The sequence below is a fragment of the Lontra canadensis genome, unplaced genomic scaffold (genome assembly GCF_010015895.1).
Source record: "Lontra canadensis isolate GAN:19392208 unplaced genomic scaffold, GSC_riverotter_1.0 scaffold42, whole genome shotgun sequence".
Lineage (NCBI taxonomy): Eukaryota > Metazoa > Chordata > Mammalia > Carnivora > Mustelidae > Lontra > Lontra canadensis.
This window is the reverse complement of record NW_022631036.1, coordinates 13,869,150-13,891,602: the sequence shown is the minus strand read 5'-3', so window position 1 is coordinate 13,891,602 and position 22,453 is coordinate 13,869,150. Positions and strand designations below refer to the sequence as shown.

Genomic DNA, 22,453 nt, shown 5'->3' with positions numbered 1-22,453 from the left:
TGACACCAAAGTGGAGTTTCTGTTTTGACTGGAAGAGCCTGGTATTATTTTTTGTCTGCAAAGGAAAGAATTGCATAGCATTCAGAGGGGAAGACATTTGATTGTGTGCAATCAAAATGATCTGTGACTGAAAGCAGATTGCACAGGAGAAATGACAGCTTTAAAAAACTTACACTATATTAGAGAACTTCTTGTTAAAAACTTAAGGCATGGTAATCTTTCAGAAAGTACATATAAAGTAAAACAATCATAGCAATGTATTGTCTGCTTCTTCAAAATTTACAATAGCAAGTAAGAGGAAATTACTGCTGAAAACAGATCTTATATTAAATATGGGCCAAATTCAGTTTATAAAAATTTTGCTATCAATTTTTATGTTTTGTATGTTTTGTTCACTTGCATTGTAGAGAAAAATGTAATGCTTTTCTTCTTATTAGTGAACTTAGTAGCCATAGATCTCTGAGCCCTTGACATATTTGTACTCTGCTACAACTGTCCAGCTTTTTTATTTCTATCCCCCACTCATTTGTTCCTTCTCACGTTGTTTTGAAGGAACTTTAGCAGACATAATATCCTTTTTGTCTCTAAATTTTATTGTCTTTCTAAAAGATATCAACTGTTGCTTAAAATATAACTTCATTATCACATAAATATTAACAAATAAAGAATAATTGTGAAATATCCAATTAGTTTTCAAATTCCAGTGATCTCATAAATACTGTAACTTTCCTCTTTATTTTGAATCTGTATTAAATAGGAACTACACACTGCAGATAATTGAATTGATTCTTAACACTATTTTTAGTTTATATATTCCCTTTCTATCTCTTTTTTCCCTTAAATTTTAAAATTTTATTTATTTATTTTTTAAAGTAGGCTCCTCGCCCAGCATGGAGCCCAGCACAGGGCTTGAACTCACAATCCTGAGATCAAGACCTATATGCTTAACTGACTGAGCCACCCTGACACCACCTTGGAATTTATTTTTTAAACAAAATGAGTCATTTTTCTTGTAGAGTTACTGTGTTTATTCATTGCATCTCCTTAGTGTCATTTAATATGTTCCTCTCTATTCTATACATATGGCAATTTGATCTATAGCTTGATCAGATTTAGATTAATTTTTATTACCAAGACTGCAGGAGGTTTTGTGTTTTATCTGGGAATACATGTTGGTTTGTGAAAGAACTATGTTACTAGCAGTTTCAGTGCTATATTAATGATCTCAGTATAGGAATGATTTCAGAATTGTAGTATTCTAACATGCCCTTTTTTTTATTAGCTTGAATACTTGTATAGTGATATTCTTATCTATTGTTTGTTTACCTAGTGGTAATGTTTATATAAGAAATAGAAGATAAATACTTGGCTTACTAGTATTCCCCAACAGTGATATAATTAGGTTTTAAAAATTTTTATTGTCATTATGATCTCTAATTAAACATATAATGTGTGTTATAATGTATTTCAGTTACTAGCCTTATAGGATCATATTCTCTTCTCTTTAGCTGGTGGGGGACTTTTTAAGTTGTCTCCTGAGTCTTTTCTGAGTCTCTTTGATAGTTCCTTTGTACTGATTTTTTTTTTAAGATTTTATTTATTTATTTGACAGAGATCACAAGTAGGCAGAGAGGCAGACAGAGAGAGGAGGAAGCAGGCTCCCCGCTGAGCAGAGAGCCGGATGTAGGGCTCTATCCCAGGACCCTGGGATCATGACCTGAGCCCAAGGCAGAGGCTTTAACCCACTGAGCCACCCAGGCTTCCCCCTGTGCACTGATTTTTAAATACAAAACTTCTACTAAGAACACGTATTCTTGGATCATATTGTACATTTATTGTCCCAGAGCTGGAGTCAGCCATATATCCAGAGTCCTATATCTTTAGTAAGAAATGGCACTTGGACCCACATGATACTGTGCTGGGAGTGCTCATTGCTACTGGTTTCCTGTTATTTCTACCCTTTTCAATGGGCAAAACTAGGAAATACATAAACACACATTTTTAAAAAATAAAATTCTTTGTATCCTTGTACTAACACTTCCAATTCAAATTCTGAACTAAAAGGTGTTTTATTTAACCTATTTTATCTTTCATCTTTATCTTTTGTCTCATATGATAAGAATTCTAGTTCTCAAGGACTCTGTAACAGTATACAGATAGCATTTACCTAAGTTCAATTTGAGTGTTAAAAAAATTTTAAGGGGTACCTGGGTGGCTCAGTTGATTAAGCATCTGACTCTTGATTTTGGTTTAGGTCATGATCTCAGGGTCCTGGGATCAAGCCACATCTGGCTCTCCACACGGCAGGGAGGGGAGTCTGCTTGTCTCCCTGTCCTATCATCCCTCCCCCCACTCCACCATGCTTTCTCTCCCTCTCCCTCTCTGTAAAATAAATAAATCTTTTAAAAAATAAAAATTAAAAAAATTTTAAAATATAAAAAATGTCAGAAACCTCCTAGGTCTCAATTTATTCACTAGAACTTTTGAGGATATTAATATTTGGCAGAATATGACCAAGGAAAATATTGTATTACTTTTAATTATGTTACTTCAAAATGAAACTCTAAAACCATAGAACAAATCATATATTTCTTTTTTTTTTTTTAAGATTTTATTTATTTATTTGACAGTGAGAGACACAGCAAGAGAGGGAACACAGTTAGGGGGAGTGGGAGAGGGAGAAGCAGGCTCCCCGCTAAGCAGGCAGCCCGATGTGGGGCTCGATTCCAGGACCCTGGGATCATGACCTGAGCCGAAGGCAGACACTTAACGACTAAGCCACCCAAGTGCCCCCAAATTATATATTTCTTGATTTAAGGACATACATTTTCTCTAGCATTTGTCTTGTTTCTTTTCATTCATAAAGGTAGGTAGGATCACTAAACACTTGAATGTGTAACCCTTTAGGATACCTGCTAGTTTGAATGGTACCTGGACCTTATTTTTCTATCCCTCTTATACTTCAGGGCCTTGAAAACTGAGCTCAAGTATGCAATGTGGGTAAATGTCCTCGGGTTCAAAAATAGCTTTATTGTTCTTAAGCCATACTTCTCTGTTTGGCTATAGTATTTCATATTTTGTGGATCATGTAGGTAGGAAAAAAGGTTTCTATCCTTGGGTTGTTTCTTTTTTACTTAGGAACCTAAAAAATAGATGGTCAGATGACTTGTAACCATGATTTCTCACTTTCTCCAGATAGACTCTTGATGTTTCTGCATTTTCTCCTGTATTCTTCCTGTTTCTCCTCTTTCACCTTATAAAATCATGTTCCCCAAATAAGCCCAACTCAGATGTCATCTGCTCCATGAAACATTCTTTTATCCCATAGCCAAATTATCTACCCTACCTTTGTAACATCATAGGTCATATTTAGTCATTCCATTTAAGCACTTAATATGTAATAATTTCATATTAACATTAATGAAAAGGTAGAGGATAATTCTAGTAAAGAATACTTCTACTAGATTGTGATGCTCACTGCTATGTCTTAATTTGTTTTCATGCCTCATGACTTATGTCTTCACAAAACACATTTGTATTTTGGCTGCATTTGTGACCATATATTTGAATTGTTACAGGCTAAAAAGGGAGCTATAGAGTTTAACTTGTAAATCAGGTGTCCCTTCCAAATAAGGGCCAGATGATGTCATGTGACAAACGTTTCACTCAAATAATTTTTTAAAATGTGGTAAGTGAATTTAGTTGTCACACAGCATACGTTGGAATAGACATGGCAACCCAACCTGAAATGGTCTACCACCATATCAGTTAATACTGTATTGTATTTACAGAACTTAATTTCAATGAAACTTTATCTGCTAAATTAAATTAATATTTTAAAGTCTTCATTTTGTGATTATTTTACTTCATTTATAAATGTATTTTGGTTTTACAATTACATATTCAGGCATGTATACTCCGTGTTAGAGTTCTAAAATATCATTGTGTAAGTCAGTATCACCAGTTTGGTAAATTTTTTCTATTAAATGGATTTGTATCTTACTCAAGCAGGAGAAATACTGATATAGACTAAAGAATATTATACAGGTCAGAGGCAAAAGAAATCAATGTCAGATGCCAATTCGGATTATGACTGTATCCTGAATGTATCATAATAATGATTTTTAATTCATTAGGACAACTAGCCATTTTTCAAATCATCTAAAATTTTATCTAGGTCCTGAATCAGTATGTGTATTTACTTATTGGCTGTACTTAAATATGCTAATTTTTAGGTGTTTTTTTTGTTTGTTTGTTTTTTTCTTTTTAATAATCTCTGCATCCAATATGGGGCTCAAATTCATGATCCCAAAATCAAGAGTTACATACTCCATCGAACTGAGCTGGCCAGGCAGTCCTTAAATATTCTAATTTAAAAATAGATGACTTAAGGAGTGATTTTTAACTTTTTCCTGAAAGATGGGTTTAGTACTGTATTCCTAGCTAATCCCCCAAATATCTTCATGTAGGTCTGACTTACAACACATCACTTTATATCCTGTACAATTATTGTATAAAAAGTTTGTTGTATTTTTATAAAGATCTTGTATTCAAATGGCATGGCATTTCAATTATTTTTTCAATGTAGTTGCCCATTTATGCTTTTATTTAAAATTTTTAAAATTATATTTTCATGTGTTCCCAGTAAGTCAAAATGTCATTTCATGTTTGTTATAACTTGTTTTAGTTAAAAACAAGGTTTAGTCAAAATAGAAATTAAAAACATTTATTTCCTTAGTTGTTTCCAAACCTTGTAACATTCTATAGTCAAGACTTTTTTCTGTACACAATTATTCTTTTAGATGTTTCTAAAAATCTGAAAAACGTCTTACTGTATATATTATGATAATTGTTATTTTTAAAAACTTCATAAAAATTCATCACGGAATACCATAATGTGGTTCATGTAGAACCCATTTGCTTTTTAGAAACATGGTTTATTCAGCCAAGATATACGATAAAAACCATTTGATCAGTGAAGAAAATATTTTTCAATGTAGGTTGACCTTAATTTTATGAAATAATAAGAATTTTTCTAATTTTATAGTAATATTTAGATTAATAAAAGACAAACAGAATTGCAGTTGAATTACCAGACTACCATAAACCTATGTTCATAATCATCGTTACTTTTAACTTACTATTCTTGTTGCAAAAGATACCTTGTCTTTTAAAGAATGCAGTGGTATTATTTACATTAATTCATGTGGCTTGTTTGAAAAAAAAAAATGCTATAACTCCTTTACTTAATGGGATTCTTCCCCTGTGGCAGTGCAAACGGCTAGAGCAGGAGCTTCATCATCTGAAAGAGCAGAACCAGACTTCAGCAAACAACATGAGACATCTGACTGCTGAAAACAATCAAGAACGTGCTCTGAAGGTAAATCTCCATTCCTTCTTAGAGGCAAATTAAGGTTGTAAGCCCTTGGTGCCAGCTTTCTGTGCTGCATATATCAGTTGTGTACATTTCAGCAGAAGTGAGCTGTGGTGTTTGCCAACAACCCCTTCTTTAAACACAGATACAGCACCCTTCTGTTATGGTATTATTTTATTTCGTGTATGTGTACATGAAAACAACATATTTTCTGAATTTTGAGTGGTGCTATATTAATACTTTGGGTATGTGTTCATTCTGTTGCTGATTTTATGATGTCCCATACTCTTGTAGTTAGTAAAAAGTGGCCACACTAAAAGGGAAAAAAATTAAACCATGAGCCTTTCTTCGCATCAATATTTATTACACTAATCTTGTGATATCATTAACGCACAGAACTGACAGTCCCTGAAGGGTATGTGAATATGTTTGGGAATTGAAACAGTTCTTAAAATGTTACTTATTACAAGAAAAGTAAGAAAATATAGTCTGGGAGAACTTGAAACAACTGAAGTGTGTGTTTCATGACAAGAGATTCTGTTTCATTGTAACAGATCCAATAATCACGAAAAAGAATTGATTCTACTAATTATGTATTTTTTCTTATGGTACTTATGACTTTCTATTCTACTTCTTTGTCTCTGTCCCAGTTCCTAGCATAGCACCTGTGGCATAGCAGTGGTTCCTGCCCTCAAGGTGCTTACTTTCTCAATAACTGATTAAAAATAAAAACAAAGCCATATCCACAGGAAACAGAAAAGATTCATCACTGTTGTGATTGTGCAGTAAGAAATAATGTGCTATCAAGAATATTGTATTGTACTTTGTTGTCTTAAATCTGTTTTTGCTACAAATTACAGGAGAATATTATGGCATTAGCAGTGTAACTCACTAAACCAGAATTACCCACCAAAATTGAGAATAATGGTGACATTTTGAAGTGGAAAATATTTTTCATCTATCCAAAAAGTGTGAAGTTTGGTTGAAATCAGATTTTTCTACAAATGTGTTTAGCTTCATTTTGAAATTCTCAGTGACTAGTTAGGAAGGTATAGTAACTTTATCATCGTTGTTCAATGCGCTTTCTCTTCTTTTCTCTCAGATTTATAGACTAGAACAATAAATTGGAAGGAAAGGAAATGTAGGTTCTTGATCACTTTTTAATTACTGCTAGGAATTTACCATGATATGATTAAAATCTAGTATAATTTTTTTTCAAAGGTATACTTGCAGATCAAAAGTAACTTTATTTTAAAGGCAGCTTCCACTAATAGTGCCAATTTATTATCAGCATCAGGGGACAGATTTCATTTGCTGTATGTGACATGGCTATTTCCATATAAAACAGACCTAGAATTAAAATTCTAGTTTGTTAGGTACATGATAATACCACACTCCTTATTCTTGCTTTCTTTGTTGTGTATTTGTGTTACATTGAATTAAATGGCACCTGCTATTTATGGAGAGAAAGAAATGCACATTTCTACGAGGTTATTAAAATTAGAAGGTTAGATGTAGACCAAAAAAACCAGGAAGTTCAAAACCAAACAAAACAAAATCCCTATAAAATAGAAATCTCTATAAACTATAGACTATATAAGACAATATATAAGAAAAGCTAAATTTTTACTCCTGACAAATATACTGTCTTAAAATCTTTTCTAGTATCTCACCTTTTTCTGCAAAAGTGTCAGATTTTCCTGTTGGCTTTAAATCTTTCATAACTTCATCCATTCACTAGCCAACTTAAGCTTTTTGTAGAGTAAGGATGGGAGGAAGAATTTTTAAAAACTCATCAATTTAATCGTTTTAAAGCTTTAGTATTCATTTTGGCTCTTTAAAAATGTCTGTCTTGTATAACACTGGCTTTGAATCATTTTTTAGTTATTTAACACTATACTTTCTCATGAGAAACCTCGAATTTATTATATATTTATATCTGCTTTATTCTCAATCATTTTTTTTAAAAAATTATTCTTACCTTCCAGAGATAATGTTCTTTATTTGGTGCTTCTGTTATTGCACACTGGTATTTTCAAGTTGCCTTATAAGTTCTGAATAGTAAGTTTATTACCAAGCTATCTGATGAATCTTTTCATCTCCTTTCTCAGCAGTATGCTTCTCTTTTACAGTCCACTTATAAGTATCTTTTCTTGTTAACTCATTCGATATTTAGTTAGTATCTAAATAAGCTTTAGGAAGAAATTTTAAAAAGAGTCACCGTCTCTAGGAGCTTTCAGTCAGTCAATAATATTTCTAGTATTTTATTATGAATAATACTGTTATTGATATCAGTAAAAGGTAAATTTGACTAGGATAAGAGCTGAAAAATTAATGCTTTATTTAATTGTATAATGCTGAAATTCATAAAGGAAACATTTCATAAAAGAAATGTTTGGGAAAAATCCAAGCTAATGATCATATATTATATAGAACTTTCCAATTGATTATGACAAATACCTGATTATCATACAAGGAAATACTTTTTAATATTATGCTGTTCAAATAATAAATCTTTTATTATTCTAGTTACCTGGAAACTCTAAATTATTTTTATGGTTGAGCATAAATTTGGATTTTTGGTGATCATGTAAACATTATTTTTGAAGTAGCATGGAATTATACTAGCTAAATTTGCTATCATGGCATTTTCCCCTACTTTTATAATGTTTGCAGTTTTCCCTACGAAGTAAAACACAATGGTACATATGGGATGAAGGGCTAAATTTATACTGATAGTAGTCTATACCTTGAGAGTTACATTAAGAAAAAAAAAAAAGAGCTTATTGTCTCATTTAAAATAAATTTTACTTGGGCGCCTGGGTGGCTCAGTGAGTTAAAAGCCTCTGCCTTCGGCTCGGGTCATGATCCCAGGGTCCTGGGATCGAGGCTTTCTGCTCAGCGGGGAGCCTGCTTCCTCCTCTCTCTCTGCCTGCCTCTCTGCCTACTTGTGATCACTGTCTGTCAAATAAATAAATAAAATCTTAAAAACAAATAAATAAATTTTACTTATTTCGGTTAAAAAATTGATTTCTTGAAGAACACAGTTTTGAACATTACTGATTTTAAATAAATTTACATTAACCATAAATATACAGACATCAGACTTAATAAGAAATTTCACATATACTGCCTTTTTTCCTTTTTCGTGTTATTTATTTATCTTCTTTATCATACATCTTTAACTTCCTACAGTTTGGCCTCTCCACTGTAATTCCACTGAATGCCATTCATTCTTAGATTTTAAGTGACCTCTGATGATTAAACTTGTGAAACTTATTATCCTTCCTACTCAGTATCCCTGTCAATGTAACTAGAACACACTTCCATTTTGTTGGCCCTGCCCTTTTGAAAACTTTCCTATAGTTCTTTATTGCTATATCCTCATCATTTTTTTCTTTGCTGAGCTTTAGATGGTGCCTCCTTTTCTACCTATTCCCAAGTTATGTGATTAGGCCATTATTATTCTTTAAAAAACAACAACAACAACAGCAAAACTAGAGCAGTTGTAGATTCAGAGCAGAGTTGAGCAGAGTGCAGAGTTCCCACAGACCTCCTGCCTTCACACGGGAACATGCCCCCAGCACCCAACCCCAGAGTGGTATATTTGTTACAGTTCACAAATCTGTATCAGTATAATCCACAGTCCATAGTTCACATTAAGGGTCACTCTTAGTCTGTACGTTCTTTTATGCATTCTGACAAATGTACATGACACATGTCTACCGTTACAGTATCATACACAACAATTTCACTCTAAAAATCCTCTTTGCTCTACCTATTTATTTCCTCTCCTCCTAATACCTGCCAGTCATTAATCTTTTTACCATTTCCATAGTTTTGCCTTTTCCAGAATGTCATGCAGTTGGAATTATACAGTATGTATTCATTTAAACTTTTACCATACCTTTTGATGGTTTTGTAGCTCATCTGTTTTAATGTTTGGTATTCTATTTTCTGGGTGTACACAGTTTATTTATCTGCTCTCCTACTGAAGAATATCTTGGTTGCTTCCAGATTTTGGCAGATATGAATAAGTTGCTATGAACATCCAGTTGCAGAATTTTTTGGACATAGTTTTTCAGCTCATTTAGATAAATACCAGGACTGCAGTTGCTGGATTGTATGATAAGAATATATTTAATTTTGTAAGAAATTACCAAACTGTCTTCCAAAGTAGCTGTATCATTTTTCATTCCTTCCAGTAATGAGTGAGTTTTTGTTGTTGCCCTTTCTCATCAGCTTTTGGAGTTTCTTTTATTGTGGACTTGTTTGTTCCAATTTCATCCATTCCTACAATATCACCTATTATTTATATCCTAATGACTACCTCTTCTTCCCTTCCACTTAGATATCTTAATGTTTCCTTAACCTCAATGAGTTTGAAAACAAATATCTAATTTGACTCCCTAAGCCTTTTCTCCCTGGAAAGAAGTAAGGACCTGAGACTAACACTATTGACTGTATAACTTAACATTTATTCCCAATCATATTCTCCTTTGTTTGTCTTTACTACAGAAGCAGGAGAAGTTAAACACTTTTTCAGCCTTTCTTTTTGCCAATGTAGCATAAGAGGAATTCTGCAGCAGGGGAGAGAGAAGTTAGAGTGTCTCTGGAAAGTTTTTGTTTTCCTCACATAGGATGGGTGTAGCAGGCACCATTCCTTTTCTTCTTATTACCTTGAACACTTCCTTGCTGCCGGGAAGTGCAGCAGCCATTTTATAACCATGAAGAAAATGCCAAGGGAAGCTGTCCATTAACATCAGTTGAGCCCCTTAGCCAATGAGCCACTTGGAGAACATTAAGCACCCATGCCCTGATTTCTTTTTCTGGTGATAGACATACCCTATATTTTAAATTGCTCTTAATAGTTTTCCATTATTTACTTCCAAATTGATCAGTTAATATCTACTAATCAATGATAATAGATTAATAATTAATTAATAATAATGCTCCTTAGACATGTAGACCAATACAGTTGACATAATTTTCTTATTCTTTCTTATTCTTATTCTTATTCTGTCACTAAATCAGTGGAACTTCCAGTATTTTCAATTCTGTAACAATGATTCCTCTTCTATTTTCCCTCCTATTTTTATTATCTTACCTTTACCCTATGTCGGGTTCATGATCTAGACGATAATAGTACAGACATAGCTCATTTTATTGTGCTTTACTTTATTGCACTTAACATATAATACATTTTCTGCAAATTGAAGGTTTGTGGCAACCCTATGCCAAGCAAGTCTATCAGAGCCATTTTTTCAACAGCATTTGCTCACTTTGTGTCTCTGAGTCACATTTTGGTAACTATTGTGCAATATTTCACTTTTTCATTAGTGTTATATTTGTTATGGTGATCTGTGATCAGTGATTACAACTCACTGAAAGCTCAGATAATGGTTATCATTTTTTAACAATAAGGTATTTTTTAATTAAGGTATGTATGTACATTTTGTCTTTTTAGACGTAATGCTATTGCACACTTAATAGACTATAGTATAGTTAAACATAACTTTTATATGCACTGGGAGATTAAAAAAAATTCACTTGAGTTGCTCTATTGCAATATTCGCTTTATTGCAGACGTCTAGAACCAAACACATAATGTTTCTGAAGTATATCTCTTCCCTCCTAGACTCTCTGTCCTCAGTTTCTTACCTCTTTAACCAGTTGTCACTTTCATTTGCTATCATTCTAAAACACAAGTGATACTTTGCTACTCAAAAACTTTCACTGTCTTGCATTTTCAACAGTATGAGAAAATAGAGATATCCTGAATGATCCTTCTGATAAAAAAAAAAATGAAAAAGGATGGCTAAAATTTACAATTTAAGTATATTTTACAACAACATTATAGAGAAGGCAGGAAGATAAGGAATTTACAAAGGCCTAAAACAAAGTAGACATGGGGGTGGGGTGGGGGGAGGGGAACATGAGAAGTAAGTGATTACCTGAAGTTTTTTTCACCCTGAGAGCATTTGCCAAACCTTGGTGAATTTTCCATTTTAATGGTTTCAAGGGCAAGACAAAGAGAGATAGAGCCTGGAGCCTGTATAAGCCAGAGAGTGTAATAGGATAGCCTTTCTTGAAGCTGGTACCTTAATGGCCACACCATTAGTGTTCAGATGAACAAGAGTCAAGCCATTCCTACAAAATAAGGTAACAAAGGACTTTGACTTTCTTGACTGTGAAGGGAATGAAATCGCTGAGAATTCATCTTCCTTGGCCAGCTTTCAGGCAGGCAGGTTTAGAACCACACAGGTTACCTGAATTCTTGATATTTGTGTAGTTCTAAAAGCTGAGGATTTAATTAAAGTAGTCCTACCCTGGAGGGGCCCACAGACAACAAACCAAAGCAAATTACCTTCCATTTACCCTCTAATATTTCTTATAGATAAAATTTCAAAGACCCAGAGTTATCAAAAAACACACAGAAGGAAAAAGGACTTCTAGTGAAAGTTAGTGAAAACATAGGCAGCAGAATCATAGACTTCAACCACAAATAGTTCAAGTTTTTTAATTATTGTCACAGAATATAATGCAACTATTTAAGTAATATCTTTAAAAATAGATCCTTGAAAATAGCAGCAAGGAAAATGACCAAAAATGATCAAGTGAATTTGGGAAAACTAATGAGATTGAATTTGCAGAAATTAATAAAATAATTAAAATTGAACAACAGATAGGTTTAACAGCAGATTACATTCAATGTAAGAAACTATTAGTGAACTGGAAGATGGATCTGAACCAACTATGGAAATGGAAGCCAGAAAGATGAAGAAATGAGACTTATAAAATAGATGTTAAAGGACACAAATGATAGAGTGAAAAGATCTAAAATAAATGGTTTAGAATTCTAGAGTAGATGATATCGGGAACAGGGAAAAGACAATATACAGAGAAATCATGACTGAGCATCTTCCAGAATTGTCAAATGACAAAAGCCTTAGATCTAGGGATACCAGATGAATTCCAGCTATGACAAATTAGGAGAAACTGCAGAACATTGAAGTTAAAGCTCTTAAGAACAATCATTAGAAAAGACATATTTAACAAAGGAATGGCATTTAGACTCACTAACTTCTTAATAGTAATAATGGAATAATTTCTTAAATACCCTGAAAGCAACAATAGGAATAATTCCTTAAATATGCAGAGAGAAATTGTCAAGAGCAAGAGTGAAATAATGGTCAGATTAAAAAAAAAAAAAACAAAAAAACTTCAGTTGCTTTCTGTTATGTGCAGAGTATAATCCAAACCTCCTAATAAAAGACTTAAGAATTTAAGACTCCACCCTATAATTTTAGCCTGTTTTTTTACTTCTGTTTTCTTTGCTTTACTTTACTTTTTGTTTTTTTAACTATTTCTCTCTTTATAGTCTTAATAAACCCTAACCATCTTCCCACTACTTCCTAAATGTGTCAGGTTCTTTAATTTCCTCTAGTCTTCTTTTATGACTTTTATTTAATTCTGTCTCTAGTATCAGTTGACTGCTTATGTGCCATCTCTAAATCAAACACTTCAGGGTACCTGGGTGGCTCAGTCTGTTAAGCATCTGCCTTTCAGCTCAGGTCAGGATTCCAGGGTCCTGGGATCAAGCTCCTTGCTCAGCAGGTGAGTCTGCTTCTCCCTCTCCCTCCCTCCCCGCTCATGCTCTCTCTCTCTCACTCTCACTCTCACCCTGTCTCTCAAAATAAATAAATAAATAAATAAATAAATCAAAAACTTCTTGAGCATAGGGATTACAGCCTTTTCAGGTTGCTTTTCTCTTGGAATTTAGCACATTGTTGAACTCATTACATAATTAATAAGTTTTTGAAATTGGAAATTAGTTTTAATGTATCATAGTTGAAGTCAACATATTTATTAAGTATTTACTAAATTCAAGACATAGAGAATATGAAATTATTCCGGAATAATACCTTCATAGTCACTAACTGGGCCCAATTAAAACTCTCTAGAAAGGTTTCTGTCTTTTGCTAAAGTTTCTTCATTCATGAATTGAATAATCCAGTGTCAGGAATTCTAGTCTTTCACTATTGGCTTAAAAATATCGATAGGAGAGATTTTTGTTTATGCCTTTTTTTTTCTTTGCTATTTAGAGTTCACTGCAGGATAAGCTCTTTTAAGGACTGAGTAAATAACAAGCACTATTAATTACATTTGATAGTAAATAATAATATAATTTCTTACAGTGAAATCAAATACTGTGATGAGTTATTAGTCGTGTGCCTGTATTGGCCATGCTAATGGACTATCTTTGATATGCCCAGGTGATACTAGCTTTCAACTGTCTGTGAGGTACAATTTTAGATTATTTTCTAGTGGAAACTGCAGTCATAGATCCTGAATTTAATATCCCGAATTTCCCCATTTACTAGCTATATAGCATAGCGAAAATCTGAGCATTGATCTCTACATTTTTAAGATAATGAGAGCAAATATATTGTATAATTGAGAAGATGTATGGACAATCTATAAAGTAGGACACATCATTCCAAATGGTGTGGTAATAGAAAGAACATTTGTGTAGATGTCAGACACCTGTTTTTTTGTCTTTGCTGTACCATGAACCAATTGTATGATCTTTTCAAATTAATTTACATCTTTAAAACAAGGAGGTTAAGTAACATTCAGAGTCATTTAAATTAGAAAATGCGATTTTATAAATTTTAGTGTTGTATATATGTATACGTTTATATAGCTCTCTCTATATATCTATATCTATGGAATGATGAATTCAGGCCCACATAGTGTCTGCATTAAGGAAAGAGCAGTCCATTTTTAGCTAGTATGGTCTTAGGTAGGATGACCAATATAATTTATCTTTAACTGAAGACATCTTTTAGAATAAAAGAAATATCATTAAAAATTATACCAGGACATGGGGCGCCTGGGTGGCTCAGTGGGTTAAAGCCTCTGCCTTCAGCTCGGGTCATGATCCCAGAGTCCTGGGATTGAGCCCCATATCGGGCTCTCTGCTCAGCAGAGAGCCTGCTTCCTCTTCTCTCTCTGCCTACTTGTGATCTCTGTCTGTCAAATAAAAACAAATAAAATTAAAAAAAAAAAAACTATATCAGGACAAAGCATTGTGACTACAAAGGGAGGGTGGCACAATGGATCCTGTAGTGTTGGAACAGTTCTGTGTCTTTGCTTGTGGTGGTGGTTACATCTGCATGTGATAAAATTGCATAGAATTACACACACGCACACACACACACAGGTGCATGTGAGGCTGGTGAAGTCTAAATAAGCTGCATGGGCTGTACTGCAGTGTGAGTTTCCTGGTGTAAGTATTATACTCTTATTATGCAAGATAATAACCGTCAGAGGAGGTCAGATACAGGGTGCACGGGATCTGTGCATATGTCTTTTTTTCTTTAACTTCCTTTGAGTTTATAGTTATTTCAAAATAAAAAGTCATTTTTTAAAAATGAGTCATTAATCCACCTCATGCGCAAGGAGAGGAACTCCACGAGGACATGGACACCAGGAGGCGAGGATTGTTAGATGCCATGTTAAAGGCTGCCTATCACAGCTTGGATGTATGGAAACACCACAGTTTAATATGCCCAAAACCAAACTCATGATCTTACCCTAAAAACCTGCTCATTCTGTAGGTTCTATCTGAAAAGAGCATCTCCACCTTAACGGTGGCTTAGGCCAAGATCCTGGAGTTAGCCTTGATTTCTCTCTCTCACACACCACCCCTATTCCTTCAGTAAACAAATTCTCTTATCTCTCCTTTTGGTACATATCAAGAATCAGTCACTTCCCAGGACTGCTACTCCTGTCTTTCAGGCCTCCATCATCTCTTGTCTGGATTATTGCAAAGCCTACTAGTGATTTCTTATTTCTATCCTTACCTCCTCTATTCTGAACACAGCCTCGAGGACCAGCCTATTAAAATATAAAGTAGATTACATTGCTCCCCTGCTAAGAACCTTTAAGTGGCCTGCCATTTCACTCAGGATAAACCTACAAGACCTCTTGATTTGGCCCTCCTCCTTGGCACCACCCTGCACTTTAGTCACACTACTCTCTTCCTGTCCCACAGATATACCAGGCATGCTTGCATCTGAAGGCCTTTGTACTTGCTGTTCCCATTCCTACGCATTGCTCGCTCCCACCCCACCCCAAATGTTCACATGGCTTACTTTTTAACTCTTTCAAGTCCATTCAAATGCCTCCTTTCAGTGAGGTCTTCACAAGCATTTTCTTTGTCCCCTTCCCTGCTTTTACTCCAGAGTACTTACCTTCCAAGAAAGTAAACATTTTACTTATTACATTTATTTGGCATTTTCTCAATAGAAATGACTGTTCCATGATCAAGGATTTTTGTTTACATTGTACACCTCTGTATCTATTGATGATGTAAAAAATATTTGAGTGTAAATCAGAGATACTGATCAACCATATAAGATGCCAACTGTCAACAATTTGCATGGCTGTTCCCATGCATAGCAGCTGAAAACCTCCTCTGATTGGATCCCCTACAAGTACACATAGTAGCCACTGAATGAATATCTCTTAAGTGAATGAATACCACACGTGCAACTTAGTATCTGGCTTCCCCTACTTACCACTTCATACGCATTTTCCAGTACGCTCACTCTATAAATCTCACCTTAATGTACTACATAATTTGCAGTGCACAGATGCATCAGAATTTTAACTCTTCCCTTAATATTGAATATTTAGGTTGCTTGTGCTTTGCATTCTTCAGAACGTCACTGTGAAAAATATTTTCATATATTTTAAATGTTTTGTGTATTTTCATATTTAATCATATTTAGCGAACAATTTATTTTTCAAATTTTTATTTTCAGTAAAGTGAATAGTTTTGTTATTTTTTTTTTTTAAGATTTTATTTATTTGACAGAGAGAGAGAGAGTGACCACAAGCAGGTGGAGGGGCAGAGGAAGAGGGAGAAGCAGGCTTCTTGCTGATCAGGGAGCCCGACCATAGGACCCTGGGATCATGACCTGAGCTGAAGGCATACATTTAACCAACTGAGCCACCCAGGTGCCTCAGTAAAGCAGATAGTTTTAAAAGCCAGATGATTCTAGAGGTACCTGGGTGGCTCAGTCAATTAAGCATCTGACTCTTAATTTCAGTTCAGGTCATGATCTCAGACTCATGAGATCCAGCCCTGCGTCGGGTATGGAGCCTGTTTAAGATTCTCTCCTCTCTCTGCCCTTTTCCCTGCCCCACCACCCTTTAAAAAAATGCCAAATGATTCTATAAGTCTTCTAATAAAAAATAAGGCAGTCTTTCATTACTTTCCTGATTTCTGTTCCACAGGAAAAAAAATCACTTTCAACTCTTTCAGCTACTTATTCTGTATCTGTACTGTTATTTCTAAGTGGAAAGCTTATAGTTATTTTTCATTTATTATTATTATTAATTAACTCCCCCCTGTGCAGATGAAGGTTTAACTTTCTGTTAGATTAGTGCCTAGGATTTACATTATAATATTCATAACTGACCATATAGTATTCTTCAGACATCTCAGCAAGAATTATATTTGATGTCATGACCCAGATAATACGCAAACATACAGGTATCAAACTGAAGCAAAATAAAATGTAAGGAAATAATACATACTCTATTGACATATTTGTATTCAGACATTTTAAATTATGTTTAACTTTTTTTTTTTGAAACCTAATTCTGGTTGTGATCTTCTAAATTACAGTTTAGAACTGTCTAAATGACAGTTCTCCCATGGGCTTTTTGTGTTTCTTCATGTTTTGTGAGCAGAGGTGCAGTTCTAAAATATGTTCTGGAGGATATTTGCTTAGCAAACAGTCTTGGAAGATATAGTGTCTCCCTCTGTAGCAGAGGCAGATTTGTTTACTGTCCAATATAATAAAAACAAAGTCTCCCTCTGAAGCAGAGGTTATGTAAGTTTGCTTGCAGTTTATTATAAAAACTTTGGCTTCCCTGAGTTTGGATTTCTTCAGCTGTAATGCAGTCCCACTGTGTGTGCAGTATCCAACTGTTCCCTTCCACATTGCCCCCATGGGAATTGGGAAGCAAAGACCACCAATACAAACATGAAGCTTAAGTATTGTCTAAGTAAAGTTCTTTGGGATGCGGAATTCTTGCCTTCTGCCAGCATACGTGAAACTGGCAGACGAATTTGTTAGCCTCCAAGTAGGATAAAATATTTCATCCTTCATACCCTTCACAATTCTTTTCTTTTTCAATATTTTGTCTTCCTCAGAATTGTAGTCTGGATTTCTTTGTATGTTATGTATCACTATTACACCCACACATTCTCTACTAGATATAAATATCTTGTTAATACATTCAATGTTTCAGGTGACCTAAAGTTATTACTTTTTTTCTTTTTTCTTTTTTTTTTTTTTTTTTTTTTGGACGATCTGAACTGATTGTCCTATAAGACATTACTGGTCTTGGAACCTACCTTCAATGTAATTCTGTGGCTTCCTTTAGTTTCTTCTATGCTGGATTACCTGCTTCCTGTATCTCATTTTTCTCCTGCTTGTCATGCTCTTTCATTCTGATGGAGAATACTTTCTAATAGTTTTCTGGGAAAGGATACATAGGAATTAAATGTTTAAAGACTGTACGGTATTTCTTCAAAACAGATTTCTAGAAGCAGAGTACTTGAAAAACAGGATGAACATTTAAATTCATATCCCTAGACTCACTTTCAGGGTTACCAAAGCATAATATTTGACCAAAAAGCTTGTGCTTTAATTGTATTGGTTTTTAAAAATTTTTATTGTTTTTAAAACTTCTAAAAATTGAATTTCTCTTCTAAAATTTATACATCCATTAAAACCACAGTGAGATACCATGTCATACCTATTAGAATGGCTAAATAAAAAAACACTCATAATACCAAATGTTGATGAGATGTACAGAAACTGAATCTTTCATACACTACTGGTAGAAATGTAAAATGATACAGCTACCTTGGGAAACAGTTTACGAGTTTCTTACAGAAATGTATTTAACAGGGTTGTGTGGATGGCTCAGTCAGTTAAGCATCTGTCCTCAGCTTATGTCATGATCCAAGGTCCTGGGATCGAGTCTCTTGCCAGGCTCCCTGCTTAGTGGGGAGTCTGCTTCTCCCTTTCCTTTTGTCCCTCCCCTCCACTTTTGTGCACTCTCATGTGCTCTTTCTCTCTCGCCAATAAATAAATAAAAAAAATTTTTTTTAAAGAAGAAATATGTTTAACATATAACCCAGCTGTTTCACTCCTGGGTCTTACTCTAGAGAAATGAAATTTATATTCACAAAAATGATGTACAGAAATGTTCATAGCAGCTTTATTTATAATTGACCAAAACTAGAAAGAAGCTAAATATCCTTTAGTTGGTCAGTGGATCAGCATCCACACAAATCAACTGTGACTCATCAATAAGAAGGAACAACTTATTTTTTTTTTAAAGATTTTATTTATTTATTTGACAGAGATAGAGATCACAAGTAGGCAGAGAGGCAGGCAGAGGGAGAGGGAAGCAGGCTCCCTGACGAGCAGAGAGCCTGATGCTGGGCTCGATCCCAGGACCCTGGCATCATGACCCGAGCTGAAGGCAGAGGCTTTAACCCACTGAGCCACCCAGGCGCCCCATGAAGGAACAACTTACTGATACCTACAACACCTTTGATGGTTCTCATTATGTTGAATGAGAAGAGCCAATATCAAAGGGTTATATCAGTATGATCCCAATTATATAACAATCCTAAACTGACAAAATCATTATGATGGAGAACAGATGGGTGATTTCTTGGAGTTCGATGGAAGAGCTTTAGTATGACTATTAAAGTCTAATGGGGAGTTTCTGTGTAGTATTGTAACAGCTCTGTAGTCAAATTTTATGATATTAAAATGTCATAGAATTATATAACAGGAAGGTAAGCTGGGAGGGAAGATACAAAAACAGGTGAAAGCCATATAAGGTAATATATCTGAGTTAATAGTATTATATCAATGTCAGTTTCCTGGTTTTGACAATATAGTATGGTACATATATGATATCACTGAAGGAAGTTAGATGAAGGCTATGCAGCAACTCTGTACTCTGAAAGTTCTTGTGGGTCTTGAATTATTGCAAAAATAGAAGTTACTTGAAAAGTTATACATGCTCGCCATAGCCAGTGAAATAAATGCTAAAATATATAAAGAAAACTTTAATAATATTCCCCTTTCCCTTTCATGGTTCCCAGACCTGCCAAATTAATCTTGACCAGGAATTACAATAGTGGATATCCTTGTCTTTTACCTGAGTTTAGTGGGAATGGATTCTATATCATGCTAAATTAGTTTGACATTTGCACTGGGATTTTCCCTTTTCCTTCATAGTCTCAGTTTGATAGTTACAAAATGTGGGTCATCTCTGAGTCTGGTTTTGTGATTCCTTTGTTGCTTTACATTTTTGTTTTGTTTTGCTTTGCTTTTGCTTTCCTGTGCCTCATGATTTTTTATTGAATGCTAGGCATTATCGGTAGAATAGTGGTTTTTCTCTCAGGCCAGTAGAATGAGCATTGAGTTCATCTACTCAGAAATTTGAGCTAGATTTGTGTTTGTTGTTGCTTTGTTACTGTTAGTGCATCATAGGTTTCAAATTGCTCTAGTAACAGGTTGCTGTTGCCTGGTGTTCAAGATGGAAGCCCAGATGCTGGAGGATTTTTCTCAGCGTTTATGTTCCACCCTTAATTTTCTGTTGAACCTATGTGCTTACACCTCAGAGGGCATCTCACTCTACCCTTTTTCCTTTGGTCCAGCAGTAAAATTCCATTTATAGTCTGATGTTGGAGGACTCAGAGTCCTCTGCTTCAACTTTAGATAGTCCCTTTATGCTTGGGATTTGGAATGGGGCTTTCTCAGAATTCTTTTCCATGGCAGCTGAACTGTGACTTGTATCTCTGGGCGATATTGTGTAGAAGAGACCTTCCTGCCCTATACCACGTTTTAGAAGCTATTGGTGGTATTGGTGTAAAATCCTGGAGGCAGGTCTATTTCCAGCCACTAACCCAGAAATAGGAGTTCTTTCTTCTACCGTTCCCAAGCTGTGTTTTTTTCCTGTATCCTGTAGGCTGCTCTTTCAGCTATAGATGGCTTTTGCTCTATCCTTGGAAAGGCGTAGGTGGAGTTAGGATGTGGAGTGGGATGGGAAGGAATTTGCTCCTTCCATAGCAGTAACCAGTCTGTGCTCCTATGTACCTTGCATGTGTGCAACACTGAGGGAAGCTATCTTTGATTTCCTACCCTGGCCTTGATATTTTCCATGTATACCTAGTGGAGCAATGTGGGCAAGAGCCTACTGGTAAGTCCAAACCCCTTTTGTCAGGGATTTCTGAGAGCTGTCTGTGATAGCTGGCCATTCTTCCCAGGTTCCGCCCAAGGTAAGTTAGTCCGCATCCTATTTCTCCTTAAGAGTTTTGTCCCTCATTGAAATTAAGACTGTCGGTTTACCTTGTGAACTTGGCTCTCTAATGAGCTCTAGAAACTTTATGACTCCGAGCATTATACAGCATTTCTTATAGTTTACATAGAATGACAGTTGTTGTAGCTTTCTGCATCATAGTCATGAGCATTACCTCTACTTGGATTTTGATAAATACTGTTTTGTCATATTCAACTAGTTTCTTTCTAGAAGTTTTTAGTTTGTATTAGTGGATATAATAAATTTTATTGAGTTTGGTATTGAACAATTCCTTGAATAAATTATTGGATTTGATTTGTCATTGTTTTTTTGAGAATTTTAAAAATTGTATTTACAATCGTCTGCCCTCCTGTAGCATTCACTTAGTGCCAGGCACTGTTACTAATACTATACATATGTTAAAGTACTTAAACCTCAAAGTGATCCTCTGAGATAGGTGTTATGACTATTACTAATTTTATAGGTGAAGAAACTGAGGAATATCATTTAACTAACTTAACCAATATTATATTTAGTAATAATTGGTAGCCCCAGACAGATCTGAAATCTCTCCAGAAGAATCTGAAATCTCACTTGAAGAATAAATGAAATTAACCTGGAGCTTCTTGCTTTGTTTGTTTTGTCAGAGTTTTGTTAAGAATGAGTTTGAATTTTTTTTTATATGTCCAGTGAATGTGTGTGTGTGTGAATATAAATAAGTCTATGTATTTGTCTGTTTATAAGTTTTCCTCATTTTTTTCTTGATTTTTGTTTGCTTTTTCTTGGTCCTTTGTCCCTGAGTTTTGTTTTGTTTTTTAGTATTTTACAACTTTATGGATACATATTTCATAAGCCATAAAATTCACTTTAAAGTGTTCTATTTTAGTATGTTCACAGAGTTGTTCTTCCATCATTGCAAACTGATTTTAGAAAATTTTCAAATAAGCCAATAACATCTCACACACATTAACTGTCATTTCCCCATTCTTCCAACATCCTTCTCCTAGTACTATACAACCACTAATCTGCTTTCTATCTCTTTAGATCAGTCTATCGTAGATGAAATCATGCAATATATGATCATTTGTGACTGGCTTCTTCACTTGGCATAATATTTTCAAGGTCTGTGCATGTCATAGCATGTGTCATTACTTCATTGCTTTCTATTGATACATGATATTCGTTGTATACCGTATACTCTAATCAGTTCATTAGCTCATGGACATTTAGTTGTTTCTACTTTGGGGCTATTATGAATAATGTTGTTATGAACATTTGTGTACAATTTTTTATTTGGACATATGTTTTCATTTTTCTTAGTTACGTATGTAAGAGTGGAATTGCTAGGTCTCATATGGTAACTCTGTGTTTAGCATTTTGAAGTTTTTCCAAACCATTCTTTAAGTGGCTGCACCATTTTACATACTTACCAATCTTGTATAAATTTTCTATGTACTCACCAACATTGTCTTGTCTTTTCTGTTTTAGCCATCCTAGTGGGTGTGAGGTGGTATCTCATTGTGGTTTTAATTTGCATTTCCCTAATGAGTAATGATGTTGACCATCTTTTCATATATCTATTGGCCATTTGTACATTTTTAGAGATACATCTATCAGGTCTTTTGCCCATTTTTGAATTGGGTTATTGTCTTTTCATTGTTGAGTTAGAAG

The 22,453-nt window shown here is 34.6% G+C and overlaps 1 protein-coding gene across 1 annotated transcript in view; it reads left to right on the top strand.

Moving 5' to 3' along the window:
* Window positions 1-22,453, top strand: part of MIPOL1 (mirror-image polydactyly 1) — a 311,611-nt gene that overhangs the window by 135,366 nt on the left and 153,792 nt on the right. Inside the window, exon 10 of the mRNA XM_032871240.1 lies at window positions 5,273-5,380. Coding sequence (XP_032727131.1) covers window positions 5,273-5,380 — 108 coding nt within the window. The remainder of the gene's footprint in view (window positions 1-5,272; window positions 5,381-22,453) is intronic.